The sequence below is a fragment of the Vulpes vulpes genome, chromosome 12, assembly GCF_048418805.1.
Source record: "Vulpes vulpes isolate BD-2025 chromosome 12, VulVul3, whole genome shotgun sequence".
NCBI lineage: Eukaryota > Metazoa > Chordata > Mammalia > Carnivora > Canidae > Vulpes > Vulpes vulpes.
The window spans coordinates 142,511,290-142,526,169 of record NC_132791.1 but is presented as its reverse complement, the minus strand read 5'-3'; the positions used below and the strand labels follow the sequence as shown (position 1 = coordinate 142,526,169).

At 40.7% G+C, this 14,880-nt stretch overlaps 1 protein-coding gene across 4 annotated transcripts in view; it reads left to right on the top strand.

The window, feature by feature from the left end:
- The window catches only part of PRPSAP2 (phosphoribosyl pyrophosphate synthetase associated protein 2), a 49,614-nt gene that overhangs the window by 22,296 nt on the left and 12,438 nt on the right, over positions 1-14,880 (top strand). For all 4 annotated transcript variants that reach the window (XM_072730516.1, XM_026005606.2, XM_026005607.2 and 1 more), the window contains 2 exons: positions 4,281-4,336; positions 11,766-11,914. In XM_072730516.1, the coding sequence (XP_072586617.1) occupies positions 4,281-4,336; positions 11,766-11,914 (205 nt within the window). The remainder of the gene's footprint in view (positions 1-4,280; positions 4,337-11,765; positions 11,915-14,880) is intronic.

Here is a 14,880-nt window from a genome sequence, read left to right as displayed (position 1 = left end):
CGTGTGCTAGGCATCATCTGAGGTTCAGTCCTTTCCAACCTCCACCTGCTGGTGTGGATCCTCATTGGTAGGTCCCACAAACCTTGCAGGAAGATATGGACTTGAGGCCATTTCCTCCAGCGATGACTGATTCATGAGTGTGAAATGTACACCCTGCTGCCCATATGCCAGGTCTGTGGACATGCGTGGTAACTGTTGATTTTAATGCTGTATTATAGGGAACTCTTGCTGGAGACATTTTAAGTGGCAGGTAAAGCCAGCCCATATAGAACCAGCAGTGCCTGTGGCTCATTTGAAATGAGAACCATAAGAATGCCATGGCCTTCTTCACCCATACCAGATAAAAAAGGCACATCACAGCTGCTGTGGGGCTGACAGCAGCTATAAGACACTACTGAGTTCAAGACATCTAAATCGGGGCACCTAGGTGGCTCAGTCGGTTAACCATCTGCTTTCAGCTCTGGTCATGATCCCGGGATCCTGCTCAGCAGAGTCTCCTTCTCCCTTTCCGTTTGCCTGCCACTCTGCCTAATTGTGCACGCTCTCTCTTTGTCAAATAAACAAATCTTTTTTTTTTTTTAAATACAAATCATAGAGATACTAAAATGACCAAAATTGTTCCAGGTATTGATTAAATACAGTGCATGTTTTTAAGAAATGATTAAGTATGACAGTGATAGTCCTAGAAATCATTGGTCTGCACCAGGAGTTTTTAAGGAAATGATGAAGAGGAAGACCACAAGTATATATTTTGTTAAGATTTATTTATTTATTTTAGAGAGCACTTCACTTGTGCATGGATGCAGAGATATAGGGCAGAGGGAGAGAATCTGCAAGCAGACTCTGCTAAGCATGGAGCCTGACATAGGGTTTGATCCCACGACCCATGAGATCTTGACCTGAGCCAAAACTGAGTTGCTCTTTAACCAGCTGAGCCACCCAGGCGCCTCTATCTGCACCAGGCATTTTTAAGAAAATGATGAAGAGGAGGGCTACAAGTATATTTCTATGGTGTGTGTAGAGAGCCCATCCCATTAATTTTTAAGTAGGAGCTTCTAGAGTATCTTGTTTCTGATTCTTGAGTTGCTGTTGTTTTTTTCTCCATGTTCTTCTGGATGTCTTTGTATCAAGCCACTATCATCACAGAAACAAGATACGGGAGGGAATGAGAAACCAGGGGACAAGGATAGGCCTGTATAGCAAAGGAGCGTGGGGCGTATGTAGCGCCATTTGATTCTTTATGATTCCATAGTGGTCCTGGTGATGTTTTCCCTTAATGGCGCAGGGGAAAATTTTAGAGTTTGGAAGCTGGCTTACATGGCGTTTTTTCCCCACTCCACTTGTTAGTAGGGGTTCTCTTCTAAAAAATGAAAAATGACACTTTACATTGACAGTCGCAGTGTAGGGACGTGCATGTGTATCTATAGTAATTCTGACAATGTTGGTAAAGCCCTGGCTTCCCTAGCCCCCCAGCCTGATTCTGGGCTTCTCTGCAGGGATAACCCTTGTTACCAGCTTGCTTTGTGTCCTCTGTACTCTCTGACCTTTCTCTTTATTTTTGCCTCCTCATCTACACACATAGTTATAGATGTTGAGTTGGGGGTGCTTTTTTTTCCCTCTAAGTCATGACCCCAAGATCAAGAGTCGCATGCTCTACCCACTGAGTCAGCCACCCCCCACCTCCGATTTGTGCATGCTTTTTTTAAAAAAACAATTGATCTATAGCCTTGTTCTGCAGCTTATTCTTTCATTTGCTCTGCTGGTATGTAGAGGTCTTTCCATGCTAAGATATGTAGGTTTATTGCTTTGATGATAATTGCTACATAGTAGTACTCAGTTTAGATCAGCAATGTCCAGTAGAGCTTTCTGTGATCATGAAAACGTTCCAGCTATTGTCCAGTATGGTAGCTGCTCGTCGCATGTGGCTAGTGTGACCAGAGAGCCGAATCATCTTCTCTAAGTTTATTTAAGTTTAAATAGCTACATGTTTAACTGCTTAGTGTGCAAGTTTAAATGAGCCACAGGTTTTTTTTTTTTCCAACTATTTTCCTCTTGATTGTTCTAATTTTTTACTCTTTTAAGTGAAATATTTAAAGAAAATTATCATAAGGCATGCATGGCTAGCTCAGTCAGAGGATCATGCAACTCTTGATCTTGGGGTTGTGAGTTCGATCCCCACAATGGGTGTAGAGAACACTTAAGTATCATAATACTGCATTGAAAATTCTTGTACTTACCTTTCTGATTACTTATGTGGGTGTTTTTCTGAAAAAATACTAGGAAGTGGAATTGCTTGATTGAAAACTATCTTTAATACTTTATTTATTTATTTATTATCTTTAATATTTTAATGGACATTGCAAAAATGACAGTTCCCTGAAAATTTACTGTTATAGGAAATTTCAGTTGTCCTAAGGGGCTGTATTAATTTATACTCCCACTAACAGTACATATACTAGTATCTTGCCCTGGGCTCTTCATTTTGCAAACTGAATGACCAAAACAATATTGTGTTATTTGAATTTTTTCCTTTCTCGATTTCTAGTATGATCAGGCATCTTGTGTATGTTTTTGGGGGTGGGCAGGAATTTCCCCCATCTAGTGGAGTTTCATTATTCTGCTATGTTTTTGAAATTTCAGCATGATGTGTCTGGGGTGAATGTTTCCATTCATTCCAGTAGATACTCACTGGGTCCCTTTCATTCGCTGGGCATTTTTTCCCTCTATGATTTGAGTGTCTTATCCCTTCTGTTTTCTCATTCTTTCCTTTGGGAACTATTAGATGTTGAAATTTTTGGATCTAGTTTCTGTTGTTTAACTTTTTTTTTCAAGTTTTGCATTCTTCTATACAGCATTGTGGGAAAATCTCTTGGCCTGATCTCAGTTTGTTCACCTGTGTCCATTCTACCGGCCCCGACAGCCAGCTAACTTTCTTATTTGGACTATAATTATTCCAACCTCCTATATTTCTTTTTGGTTCTTTTTCTTAACAAGTAGTTCATTCTTTATGGGTACGATTTCCCTTTTTAGCTCCTGATGAGAAAATAGATGTGTTTTCTTTTCTTTTCCTTTCTTTTTTTTTCTTTTTTTTTAAGTTTATACCCGATATGGGGCTCAAACCCAAGAGCCTGAGATCAAGAGTCATATACTCTACCAACTGAACCAGCCAGGTGCCCCCCAAATGGACTTGTTTTTATTAAAAAGTCCTTTAAAAATATTTATTTATTTAGAGGCAGGGAGCATGTCAGGGAGGGGGCAGAGAGGGAGGGAGAAAGACACTCAAGCTGACCTCATGCTCAGTATGGAGGCAGTGTGGGACTTGATCTCATGACCCTGAGATCATGACCTGAGCCGAAACCAAGAGTCAGATGCACCACCTGTGCCACCCAGGCACCTCAGAGTCCCTTTTAAAGCCTCCTTTTAATTTGCTTTATTAACTGTTTCCTTTGTTGTTACTTCTTCTCTTGGCTGGGTTTGGTGCTGTTTGATGATATTGGTAAGACAAGTACATAAAACCGTTTAGACAGACTTCCAGCAAAAATATGGAAAGCACCTAAATTAGAATATTTTTTGCCAGTTTACTCCCTAATAGTATTGGATGAATTATTAGGCTGTCCTGTAGAGACATCCAATCCATGCGGTTATGCTGGATATATCTGTATTAGAGCTGTCTTCAAATTAATCTTTTGTTCACTCACTAAGTATCATTTAATACATACTAGACATTGTATGAGGTGCTAAAGGTTATTAATGCTTACATAGAAATTCAGTGATCTAGAGTAATTGTGAGAAAAGCAATAAGGATATATTGAATAAAATCAGGTAATTTAGTGTTTATGTGTCTGGAACATAATTTGGAAATATGGCCAGGATGAAGTCAGAAACAAATTACTGCATGGCTTAAAAAGAGTTCTGTCTTCTAAGAGTCTTCTAAACTCTTAGAAGTTATTAAGGGGTATATCTTCAATTAATGATCATCACCAGCACAGATCACTTCAAATGTCCACCAGTAGAAGACTCCAAAGTAGAGACTGATACTGTTGTTATTTTCTTAAGGGTTCTTCATATCTTTATTTAACCCCACCATCCTGGTCATCCTTTAACAAATTGGTGTCTTCAATATGCTGTGACTGAGACATGGGTAGTCATTTCTATGGACTGCACTGATTTGGAATTTGACAGTTAACCTTTTTATTGACTGTTGGGTGTTGGTGTGAGTGTTGGGTGTTGGTAGCCTTGTGGAGACAGAGGAGTAATCCCTGACCTCTTGTCTGTCACAGATTCCAGATTACAGGAATGCAGTGATTGTGGCCAAATCTCCAGCCTCAGCCAAGAGGTAGGTGGGAGCTCCTGACTACCCCTTGGGTCCACGTGGAGAATCACATCCCCAATCGGATCCTGGACTTTCTGGATTCTCAGTGCTTCTCATTGGTGTCCCTTATTTTTATTCTATGGGCGATAGTTTAAGAGATTGTCTGCTGACTCCATTTTAAAAAATGATGATTTATTTTCCTCTTTTTTTCAGTCCCAGTATGTAACCACCAGTTAAAGACATTTAGGTGTAGAGAAACCTGACCTAGTGTTTTTCTCACTTCTAGATTGGCAGCCTCTCCTGGATCTTCAAATCCAAGGTGTTTAAAATCCATGGTGTTTAAAATAACCAGTGGATATGCTTTGTAGTTGTTTATTTTTATTACAAGAACTGAGTAATTTATTAATAGAATTGTATCCAGCTGAGAGACCACTTACTAGTATGTGTTAAAAAGTGACATTTTATTTTTATTTTTTATTTTTTAAAAAAGTGACATTTTTTAGAACAAAAACACCCTGAGGCACACAGATAGGGTTGCTGAGAGTTCCATGTAACCTAGAGTAACTGATGAATCAGTTACTTAAAGTGGTTTGGGGTTGAGAGGATTTCATATACCAGTGTTTTGTGGAGAAGCCACTTTGTTGGGAAGGGAGAGAACAAAAGCAAATGTAGGAAGAAAGGCTTTTTCCTGAAAAAGCTTTTTTTTTTTTTTTTTTTTTTTTTGAGAAAGAAAGAGGATTGGAAGCAAGGGGCAGAGGCAGAGGGAGAGAGAGAATCTTAAGCAGGTTCCACACCCAACACAGGGCCTGGTGTGGGGCTTCATCTCATGACCCTGTGATCATGACCTGAACCAAAAATCAAGTCGCTTAAAAATAAAAAAAATTAAAAAGGAGTCAGACGCTTAACCAAATGAACCACCCAGGGGCCTCTAGAAAAGCTCTTTTAAGGGACACCTGGGTGGCTCAGTGGTTGAATGTCTGCTTTCAGCTCAGGGCGTGATTCCGGAGTCCTGGGATCGAGTCCCACATCGGGCTCTTTGTATGGAGCCTGCTTCTCTCTCTGCCTGTGTCTCTGCCATTCTCCCTCTCTGTCTATCATGAATAAACAAATAGAATCTTAAAAAAAAAAAAAAAAAGCTCTTTTAAAATTATGTCCTACTATTGAATGCCTTTGCTCCCTGGATCCCTGTGAAGCTCTTGCAGAATATAAGAAAGCATCAGTGCCTCCGTCCTGGACCCTGAAGGCTGTTGATATTGAAGGGTGAGGGAGAGCTTGCAGACATTAAGCTGGTGATTTAAAAGGTATTACAGTAAGTAGTTTTCCATTATAAGTTAAGAAGGACATTTAATATATTAAATAAATGAGGCTGGCACTTGTGGTAAAAACACAAAGTTGCCATGTCCAGTGCAGCCAGGGCTACACCCACACGACCCTTCCTTCGAGAAGCTCTAACATCCTCTATCATCGGGGTCCTGTATTGTCCATTTGGTTAAGCCATAGTAAACTGTGATTGGTTTTGGAGTATAAACATGTCAAACGCTTTTGGTGCTGGATCAGTTTTAATGTAGTAATTTGTTTTTCTCTTGTACACATGCTTTTAGTTGTTGTTAAGGCAAAAATCACGTAACATTATGTGATTAACACAATCGCTTTAAGGATTTTTTTTTTTTAATTCATTCATGATAGAGAGAGAGAGAGGCAGAGACACAGGCAGAGGGAGCCCGGTGCAGGACTCGATCCCGGGACTCCAGGATCGTGCCCTGGGCCAAAGGCAGGCACTAAACCGCTGAGCCACCCAGGGATCCCCTAATTAATCACTTTAAAGTATACAGTTCATTGGCATTTAGTGTCTTCACATTGTCGTGCAACCACCACCTCTCTCTAGTTTCAAAGCTTTGTCATCGCTCTAGAAGAACACCCTGTACCCATTAAGAAATCACCCTTCATTCCCTTCTCTCCCCAGGCCCTGGCAACTGCTAGCCGGCTTTCTATCTCTGCCTATTCTAGACATTGTGTATAAATGGAATCATACAATATGTGGCCTTTTGGGTCTGTTTTTTTTCACTTAACATTGTGTTTTCAAGGTTCATCCACACTGTAACATGTGTCAGTCATTCATTCCTTTTTTACAGCAGAATATTATCTACTGTGTGGATATACCGCACTGTTTATCCATTAGTATATTGAAGAACATTTGAATTGTTGCCACCAATTGTTGGCTGTTATGAGTAGTACTGCTGTGAACATTGGTGTACAAGTTGCTGTGTCAGTGTATACCAAGGTTTGAAAGTGCTGGCTATGTGATAATTCTATTGTTTACATTTTTGAGGGACCACTAAACTGTAGCAGCTATATCATTTCACATTCTCACCAGGAATGTATAAGGATTCCAGGCTCTCTGCATCCTTATCAGTGCTTATTTTATGTTTTATTGTTATTATGGCCATCCTAGTGAGTGTGAAGTGGTCTTTAAATGTGGTTTTGATTTGCACTTCTCTAATGATGAAGGATGTTGAGCATCTTTTCACGTGCTTATTGGCTATTGTTATATCTTCAGAGAAATGTCTGTTCAGGTCTTTTGCACATTTTTTAATTGAGTTATCTTTTTGTGGTTGAGTTGCAGGATTCTGAATACTAGATCCTTATCAGATACGGGATTTGCAAATATTTTACCCCATCCTGTAGGTTATCTTTTACCTGTCTTAATAATGTCCTTCTATACACAGAAGTTTTTAATTTTTATGAAGTCTGGTTTAGCTATATTGTTACTGCTTTTGCTTCTGGCATCATATGTAGGAAGCCATTGCTAAATCCAAGGTCATTAAGTTTTACCCCTGTGTTTTTTGCCCAGTGGTTTAGTTTTAGCTTTTATGTTTGGGTTGTTGATTCATGTTGAGTTCATTTTTGTATATGGAGGGAGGTGTCAGGGTCCAGCTTCTTTTCCCTATAATTATCTGGTCATCCAGCACCATTTGTTGAAAAGACTGTTCTTTCCTCCTTGAATGGCTTTGGCATTCTTGTCAAAAGTCATTTGGCCATAGATATTTGTGTTTATTTCTGGACTCTCCGATCTTCTGTCGTCTGTATGTCAGGGTACTGACATACATCAGTATGTCACTTGTACACTTTTGATGACTGTAGCTTTGTAGTAAGAATCAGATCAAAATGCTCACAAGTACACAGAAGTGGGAATAACACTCCCTGTGAATCCTCTACTGACACCAAGTGGGGAGTGGCCTTGTTACCACTGTTGGTGAAAGTCCTGATTCCACTAGGCCTCCCCTGACACCACCTCGTAGGGGAGAGGGAAAGGCACTTCTTTACTGTTGAGTTGGGTTGGAAGTCCAGGGTTCACTCTGCACTGGGAGATCATTACCATTTGGTAGGGATGAAAGTCCCAGCTCCCTACTTGGCTTTCTCTTAGACTACCCCATTGGAGGGCTTGGGGCTTGTCATTATAGCTTAGCAAGGGAGGAGGTGTGGACTCCGTACTTGACCTTTGCTCATGTTGGGGAGTGGGTAGCTGCAGTTTTTTCTGTGGCAGTTGGTTGGAGTAGGGCAGTTACCATGTTAAAGTTTTCTGACTTCAGACGCTGCCGCTTTCTTAATCCTTTGGTTAGAAAAAGCAGGCTTTTTTTGGGGGGGGGGGTATGTGCCTATTGGCATTTTTGGGTTGCCTGCTTCTCCAGCTGCAAGTCTGTGATAATGAGACAAAAAGACCAGAGGACCTAACTACTTTGTTGTTCCAGCAGTCCCAAGATCCCCAGTCAGTCTGTTTTCTCCTTTCCACCTGTAGTCTTTTTACGTTTGTTTCATAAAGAATATCCACGGTTTTAGTTTTACTTTGTGGGAAGAGTACACCATCTTAGCAGAAGCAGAAGTAACAGCAGTGCATTTTGATAAATTTTTTCCCCACCAAATACCAAAAGAATATGATGAATTTTCTTTTTACTCTCCCAGATGGATAGTCTTCTAGTAACTCTGTAATACTCAGTTTGTATTTAATGTCATTTGCTGATGAGATTTTATCATTGTGGTAGTCTTTGGCTCAGTTTTTTTGGCATTTGTGACTCTTGAGCAACATGGGTCTTAGGGATGCCAATCTCCCATCCTTCAAAAATCCACACATAACTTTTGATCCCCCAGAACTTATTTCTAATGGGCTACTGTTGACTGGAACCTTACTGAGAGCATAAACAGCTGATTAACACATATTTTGTATGGCATATGTATTACATACTTTATTCTTACTATTAGAAAAAAAATCTACCTATAAGTGGACCCATGCAGTTCAAACCTGTGTTGTTTAAGAGTCAGTTGTATGACAGCATTTGTCATTTCTCCATTTAGATATTTATTTTTATTTTATTAAAAAATTTTTTTTCAAAAAAAAATTTTTTTTTTCATTTAGATGTTTATTGATAAGCTGTTGTGCCGGGTCTGATGAGGCCTGAGAAGATTCCCTCAGGAAGCTTATGTGTAGTGTCACTATGGTGGACTGTATTTGTGTCCCCTCCAAAATTCATCTTGAAATCCTAACCCCCAATACAATGGTATTAAGAGGTGAAGCCTTGGGGGTGATTAGGTTATGAAGGTGGGAACCCTCATGTCTGGGATTAGTGCCCTTATGAGGAAAGTCTGGTGCTATAGTGCTCTGTCTCTCTGCTCTCTGCTCTCTGCTCTCTGCCATGTGAGGGTACCATGAGAGGCAAGGGCTGTCTGCAAACCGGGAAGCAGGCCCTCACCAGGCGCCAGCTCTCTTGTGCCCTCTTCTGGGCTGCTAGCCTCCAGAACTGTGAGAAATACATTTCTGTTGTTTAAGCACCTCCAGTCTGTGGTATTGTTATAGCAGCTGGAAACTAAGACATCTATGTTACCTCATTTGATCTTCTGTGGTTGGGGGTCAACATTTATTATCTCTCACAGATGAAAGGGTTGAAGAAAGCGATCCACGGTGATTCAGCTGTATGTTGTTTGCTGGAAGGTAGTAGAACCACTGGTCACTTCTTAGGATGTTTTCCATACCAGTAATTATGGGATTTGAGTGTTGGCCAAATATGATTGAGGTGGACTTGTCCATCCACTGAGTATATATGTAAGTGCTATTTAGACTTTGAGAAAGAATAACAAAGTTGGACCTCTAACACTGAAGTCAGGACTAGCTGTAAAGCTAAAGTAATCATGATTACATAGTATTGGAGTAAAGATAGAAAAAAATAGATCAGTGGAACAGAATAGATTCCAAAAACAGATCTATGCATATCTAGAATACTGGTTTCCAGTAAAGGTACAAAAGCAATTCAGTGAGAAAGAATAATCCTTTTCATGAATGATTTTGGAATGATTGGATGTTCATGTGCAAAATAATTTTTTGAGCCATATTTCACATCATATACAAAAATCAACTAAAAATGAATCCTGTAACTAAATATAAAACCTAAGACTAAAACTTCTAGAGGAAAACTTGGGAGAAAAATCTTTGTGACTTTGGTTGGACAAAAATTTTTAAAATATGACACCAAAAATACATTTTATAAGGAAAAAAATTATTAAATTAGACATCATCAAAAGTAAAACTCCTCTTCAGAAGACATTACTAAGAGGATGACAGGAGAAGGCATAGATGGGGAGAAAATATTTATAAAGCACATATCTGATAAAGAACTTATATTCAGGGGCTCCTGGCTGGTTCAGCTGTAGGAGCATGCAACTCAATCTTGGGGTCGTGAGTTCCAGCCCCACATTGGATGGAGAGATCACTTTAAAAATTAAATAAACTTAGGGGCACCTATGGTGGCCCCAAACTATGGTTGAGCATCTGCCTTTGGCTCAGATCATGATCCAGGGGTCCTGGGATCAAGTCCCCTGGGGAGCCTGCTTCTCCCTCTGCCTGTGTCTCTGCCTCTCTCTCTCTCTGTGTCTCTCATGAATAAGTAAATAAAAATCTTAAATAAATAAATAAACTTTAAAAAAGAGAACTTCTATTCAGAATATATAAAGAATTTCCAAACCTAGGGTTTAAAAAAAAAATAAAAGATTTTATTTATTTATTAGAGAGGGGAGCATGTGTACATGAGTGGATGGGAGGAACAGACAGAGATAAGCAGATTCCCCACTCAGTGGGGAGCCCAACGTGGGGCTCAACCCCAGGATCCTGAGTGAGATCATGACTTGAGCCAAAGCCAGATGCTTAACCAACTAAGCCACCCAGGAGCCCACAAAACTCAGAGAACTAACAACCCAACTAAAAAATTGGCAAAAAATAAGCAGACCCTTGACCAAAGTATGTATTCGAATGGCAAATAAGCACATGAAAAATGTTCAGCACCATTTTTTAAGAGGAAAATTCAAATGGAAACCACAGTGAGGTGCCACTACACCCCATGAGAATGGATAGCATTTGAAATGATGGGCCACACCACATGTCAATGAGAACATGAAAATAGTGGAATCCCGTGTGCGGCTCAGGGGGATGTAAAAGGTATAACCACTTTGTAAAAACAGTTTGGTTTTTTTTTAGAGAGTTAGATACATGCCTACCCTGTGATCCAGCCATTCTACTCCTTAGTGTTTACCCAAGAGAAAAGAAAGTGTGAGTCCATGCGGAGATTTGCACATAAGTGTTCAAAGCTGTTTTGTCATGGTTCAATATTGGAAACATCTCAAAAATTTATCGAATAAATGAACAAACTATGGTGGCCCCAAATAGTGGGCTGTTGCAATGTGGAGGGATAATCTCTTGATGTGCCATATAATGTGGATGAATCTCCAAAATGTTATCCTTAGTGAGCAAAGTAAGACAAGAAATGACTACATACTCCGATGCCACTAATGAAATTCTAGAAAAGGCCAAATTCTGGTGACAGAAAGCAGATTATGAGTTGCCAGGTGCTGGAAGGAGAGGTTACAAGGACACGTCTGACAGTGATCAATATTTTGATCATCTTCATCGTGCTAATGGTGACATGGATGTATGCGTCCCTCAGAGCTTATGAGATTGTACGGTTTAAATATGTACAATTTATTGTGTCTCACTTATATCTTGGTAAAACATTAACATTGATGCTTATGACTTTGATGAGTATTTAGTGCGCTTTGTCTCCCATGGTTGGTTGTCACTATTGGGTAGGTGGCGAGGTGGTTTAGTGATTACGAGCAAGGAAGCCGTGGTTTAGGCTTAGTGGAGTTAACTAGTGCAGGCTCAGCTGGCCGGCTGAATGCATACCGGGCCAGCTGCCACCGGGCCACTGGTGCCCATTGCCAGAGGGACATGCTTATCACCTGGGGTCTCCATGCTTTGTCCTGGACCCGAAGACGCGAAGATTATTTCCTGTCTCTTTTCATTAATCCTTTTGGAAACCACACTGGATTTGTGTTCTGGAATGTTTCTGCTGTGAACATCAGGAGACAGGGGCTCTGTACTTTCTGAACTGTGTCTCATGCTCTCCCTCAGGGCACAGTCTTTCGCGGAGCGCCTGCGACTGGGAATCGCGGTGATTCACGGAGAAGCGCAGGATGCCGAGTCGGACCTGGTGGATGGACGGCATTCCCCGCCCATGGTCAGGAGTGTAGCTGCCATCCACCCTAGCCTGGAGATCCCCAGTAAGTGGGCTGGCCCCTCTTTGTCACTTCCCTCTTTGCTTCTAGGGCTAACTCCGTGTATTGTTTTTCAACTGAGAATTGCCTCTTCTCTCTTTGATTTTTTAAGTTGCCAAAAATTGACTAATACCTTCTCTGGCCCGGTCATAACAAGTGCATTTCTGGTAGTGCTGTAGATAGTAGAGCCTTCTATTATTATTTTTTTAAGATTATTTATTTATTTATTTATTCATGAGAGACCCAGAAAGAGAGAGAGGCAGAGGGAGTAGCAGGCTCCATGCAGGGAGCCCGACGTGGGACTTGATCCTGGGTCTCCAGGATCATGCCCTGGGCTGAAAGTGGCGCTAAACCGCTGAGCCACCCAGGCTGCCCAGTAGAGCCTTCTAGAAGCAGTCTGTGTGATCATAGCAGGAACTATGAAAAGGCTCAGTTCTTCCATTTGAGAGAATTCCATTCATTCACTCAGTAATATATTTTGGAGAAAAGTTTGACACAAAAGTTTGACACAAACACTCTGTGTAAGTTATTCACTAATAGTGTTATTTTTTTTTTTAAAGATTTTATTTATTATTCATGAGAGACACAGAGAGAGAGGCAGAGACACAGGCAGAGGGAGAAGCAGGCTCCATGCAGGGAGCCGGATGTGGGACTCGATCAGGGGACTCCAGGATCACACCCTGGGCCAAAGGCAGGCACTAAACTGCTGAGCCACCTGGGGATCCCAATATTGTTATTTTGAATGCAGAATATTAGAAAAGTCTGAATGGCTGAGCAGAGGGTAGGCCTTGATAAATGATCTTGCATCAGCACAACTAATCATGCAGCCCATTGAAAGTAATTAAGACTGTCTGCATACTAGAGAAAAATCTGAATATATGGGAGTACCTCTGCTTGTGTGAGGCCCCTGAGGGAATACAAAAGATCCCAATACTGATGACAGGGTGGGGCGGTTATGTGTGAATTTGCTTTTTTTCTTCTTTTGTTTTTAAAGAACTTCCTTTGTGCTTTACTAACATCTTAAAAAAAAAAAAAAAATACTACCCTTTAGTCTGTTGGAGAGGCAAAAATTTCCTCTGCCCTCTTTAAGTTCAGGGTCCTGCAAATAAAACTCACACAAGATAGATTTGTGCAAGAAAAGACAGAGTTTAGGATTGGGCACATCTATGACATCTTAACAGGGGAAACCAGAAAACAAGTGACTTGAGAGATGAAGGGGCCCCTAGCACAGAGGGGAGTAGGATAGTTTTGTGACTGTGTCTGTTTAGGTGTGGTGCTGACTTCTTATCTGGGAGGTTAGTAATCTTCCCTGGTTGTTCCTAGCAGGGGATTTATGACATTTGAATTCTTTTGAGTTCTGTTGGGGTCTCTGCTTCTAGACAATCAGGATTTCAGGAGTTCCAGTGCCTTCAGCTCAGAATCATTTTTACACCATTGTGGCATATTCTGGATCCCTTCGGGTTCTTGCTTTGCCCAGGAGTTTGTTCATTTGACAAGAGAGAAGGAAAGCTGTATTGCATTGGCCATGAGGAAGCTGAGATTGGGGCTGAGCCTGTGGATCTCGGCAGGTGGAGGTAGGGAGGTGCTGGTTAAATCAGGGTGCCAGGGAGGCAGCTGGGAGGCCTGTGTCTGGCCGTGGTGTGACCAGGAAGGATACCATGCTGACTGCTAGAAGGTCCTTCAGGGAAAAGATGGGGGTTAGATAGCAGGAGTCTGCTGGAGAAATGCCAGTTAATATACTTGCATTACAAAAAGCAGAGTTCTCAAGATGGGAGCAGGTAGTAAGGGGTGGATGTCTAGGCTTGCATCGAATGTTAGGATGGATTATAGGGAAGAGAGGCAAGAGATGTGAAGGACAGATTTGGGAGGCTATTGAAATTACAGAAATGCACCATGGGAGGGCTTTGATGTAGGGCTGTGCTGGGCTTGGCAGTACTGTCCAACCCAGTGGCCGTCCACCCCCTGGAATGGGGTGAGTGGGAGATGGGACATGCCGGGAATGTAAAACTCTCAGGAACTCTCAATGTGAAAACCATAATGTGAAAGATCTTTATTAATTTTTTATTGAGTCTATGTTGAAATGGTATTTTTGAGATACTGGATTCAGTAAAATGTATTATTAAAATTAGCTTCACCTATTTCTTTGTACTTTTGTTATGTGGCTCCTAGAAAATTTAAAATTACATCTGTGGCTTCCATTTGTGGCTTAATGTACATCACTGCCCTGGGAATCTTGCAGTGGGCTCATTGGATGGGAAAACCTGTGTTCTCCCATTCCATCTTAGGAGATGGTCCTCTCCCACTGTGATAGTTAATTTAATTTTATTTTTTAAAAACTTTATTTATTTGTTCATGAGAGACACAGAGAGAGAGGCAGAGACATAGGCAGAGGAAGAAGCAAGCTCCCTGCAGGGAGCCCAGTGTAGGACTCAATCTCAGGACCCTGGGATCACGACCTGAGCCGAAGGCAGATGCTCAACCACTGAGCCACCCAGGTGACCCTGTTTCAGTTAGTTTCATTCACGATTTTAATTATAACATTTCTGTGTTTACGTTTTGACTCTACTTAACTAGTGTCAGGTAGTGGACACTATAGAGGATTTTGGGGGGCTTGGCCAGAATTTTAATTTCACAGATCCTATATGTTGAACATTTTTGTACATTCCATAGCCTGATGCTCTATGGATAATACTTGTTTAAGTTAGTAGCAAATAGATACATGAAAGCAAAAGAAAGCATTATTCCTATGGCATCTCACACCTATGTTTTGAGATTGTGATGACATCCAAAGATTTTGATATTTAGCATTAAATTTAAAAAATTAAAAATAAAAAAAAGAAAAAGAAAAATTAGTTTGTATTTTTGTGTTTTTTAGACACGAAAAATGCCAACTAAAAAAAGAAAATACTCTTCCAGAATATGAAACATTATATAAATTTTTAAAACATCATAGTTCATAAAGGAAGCCATCA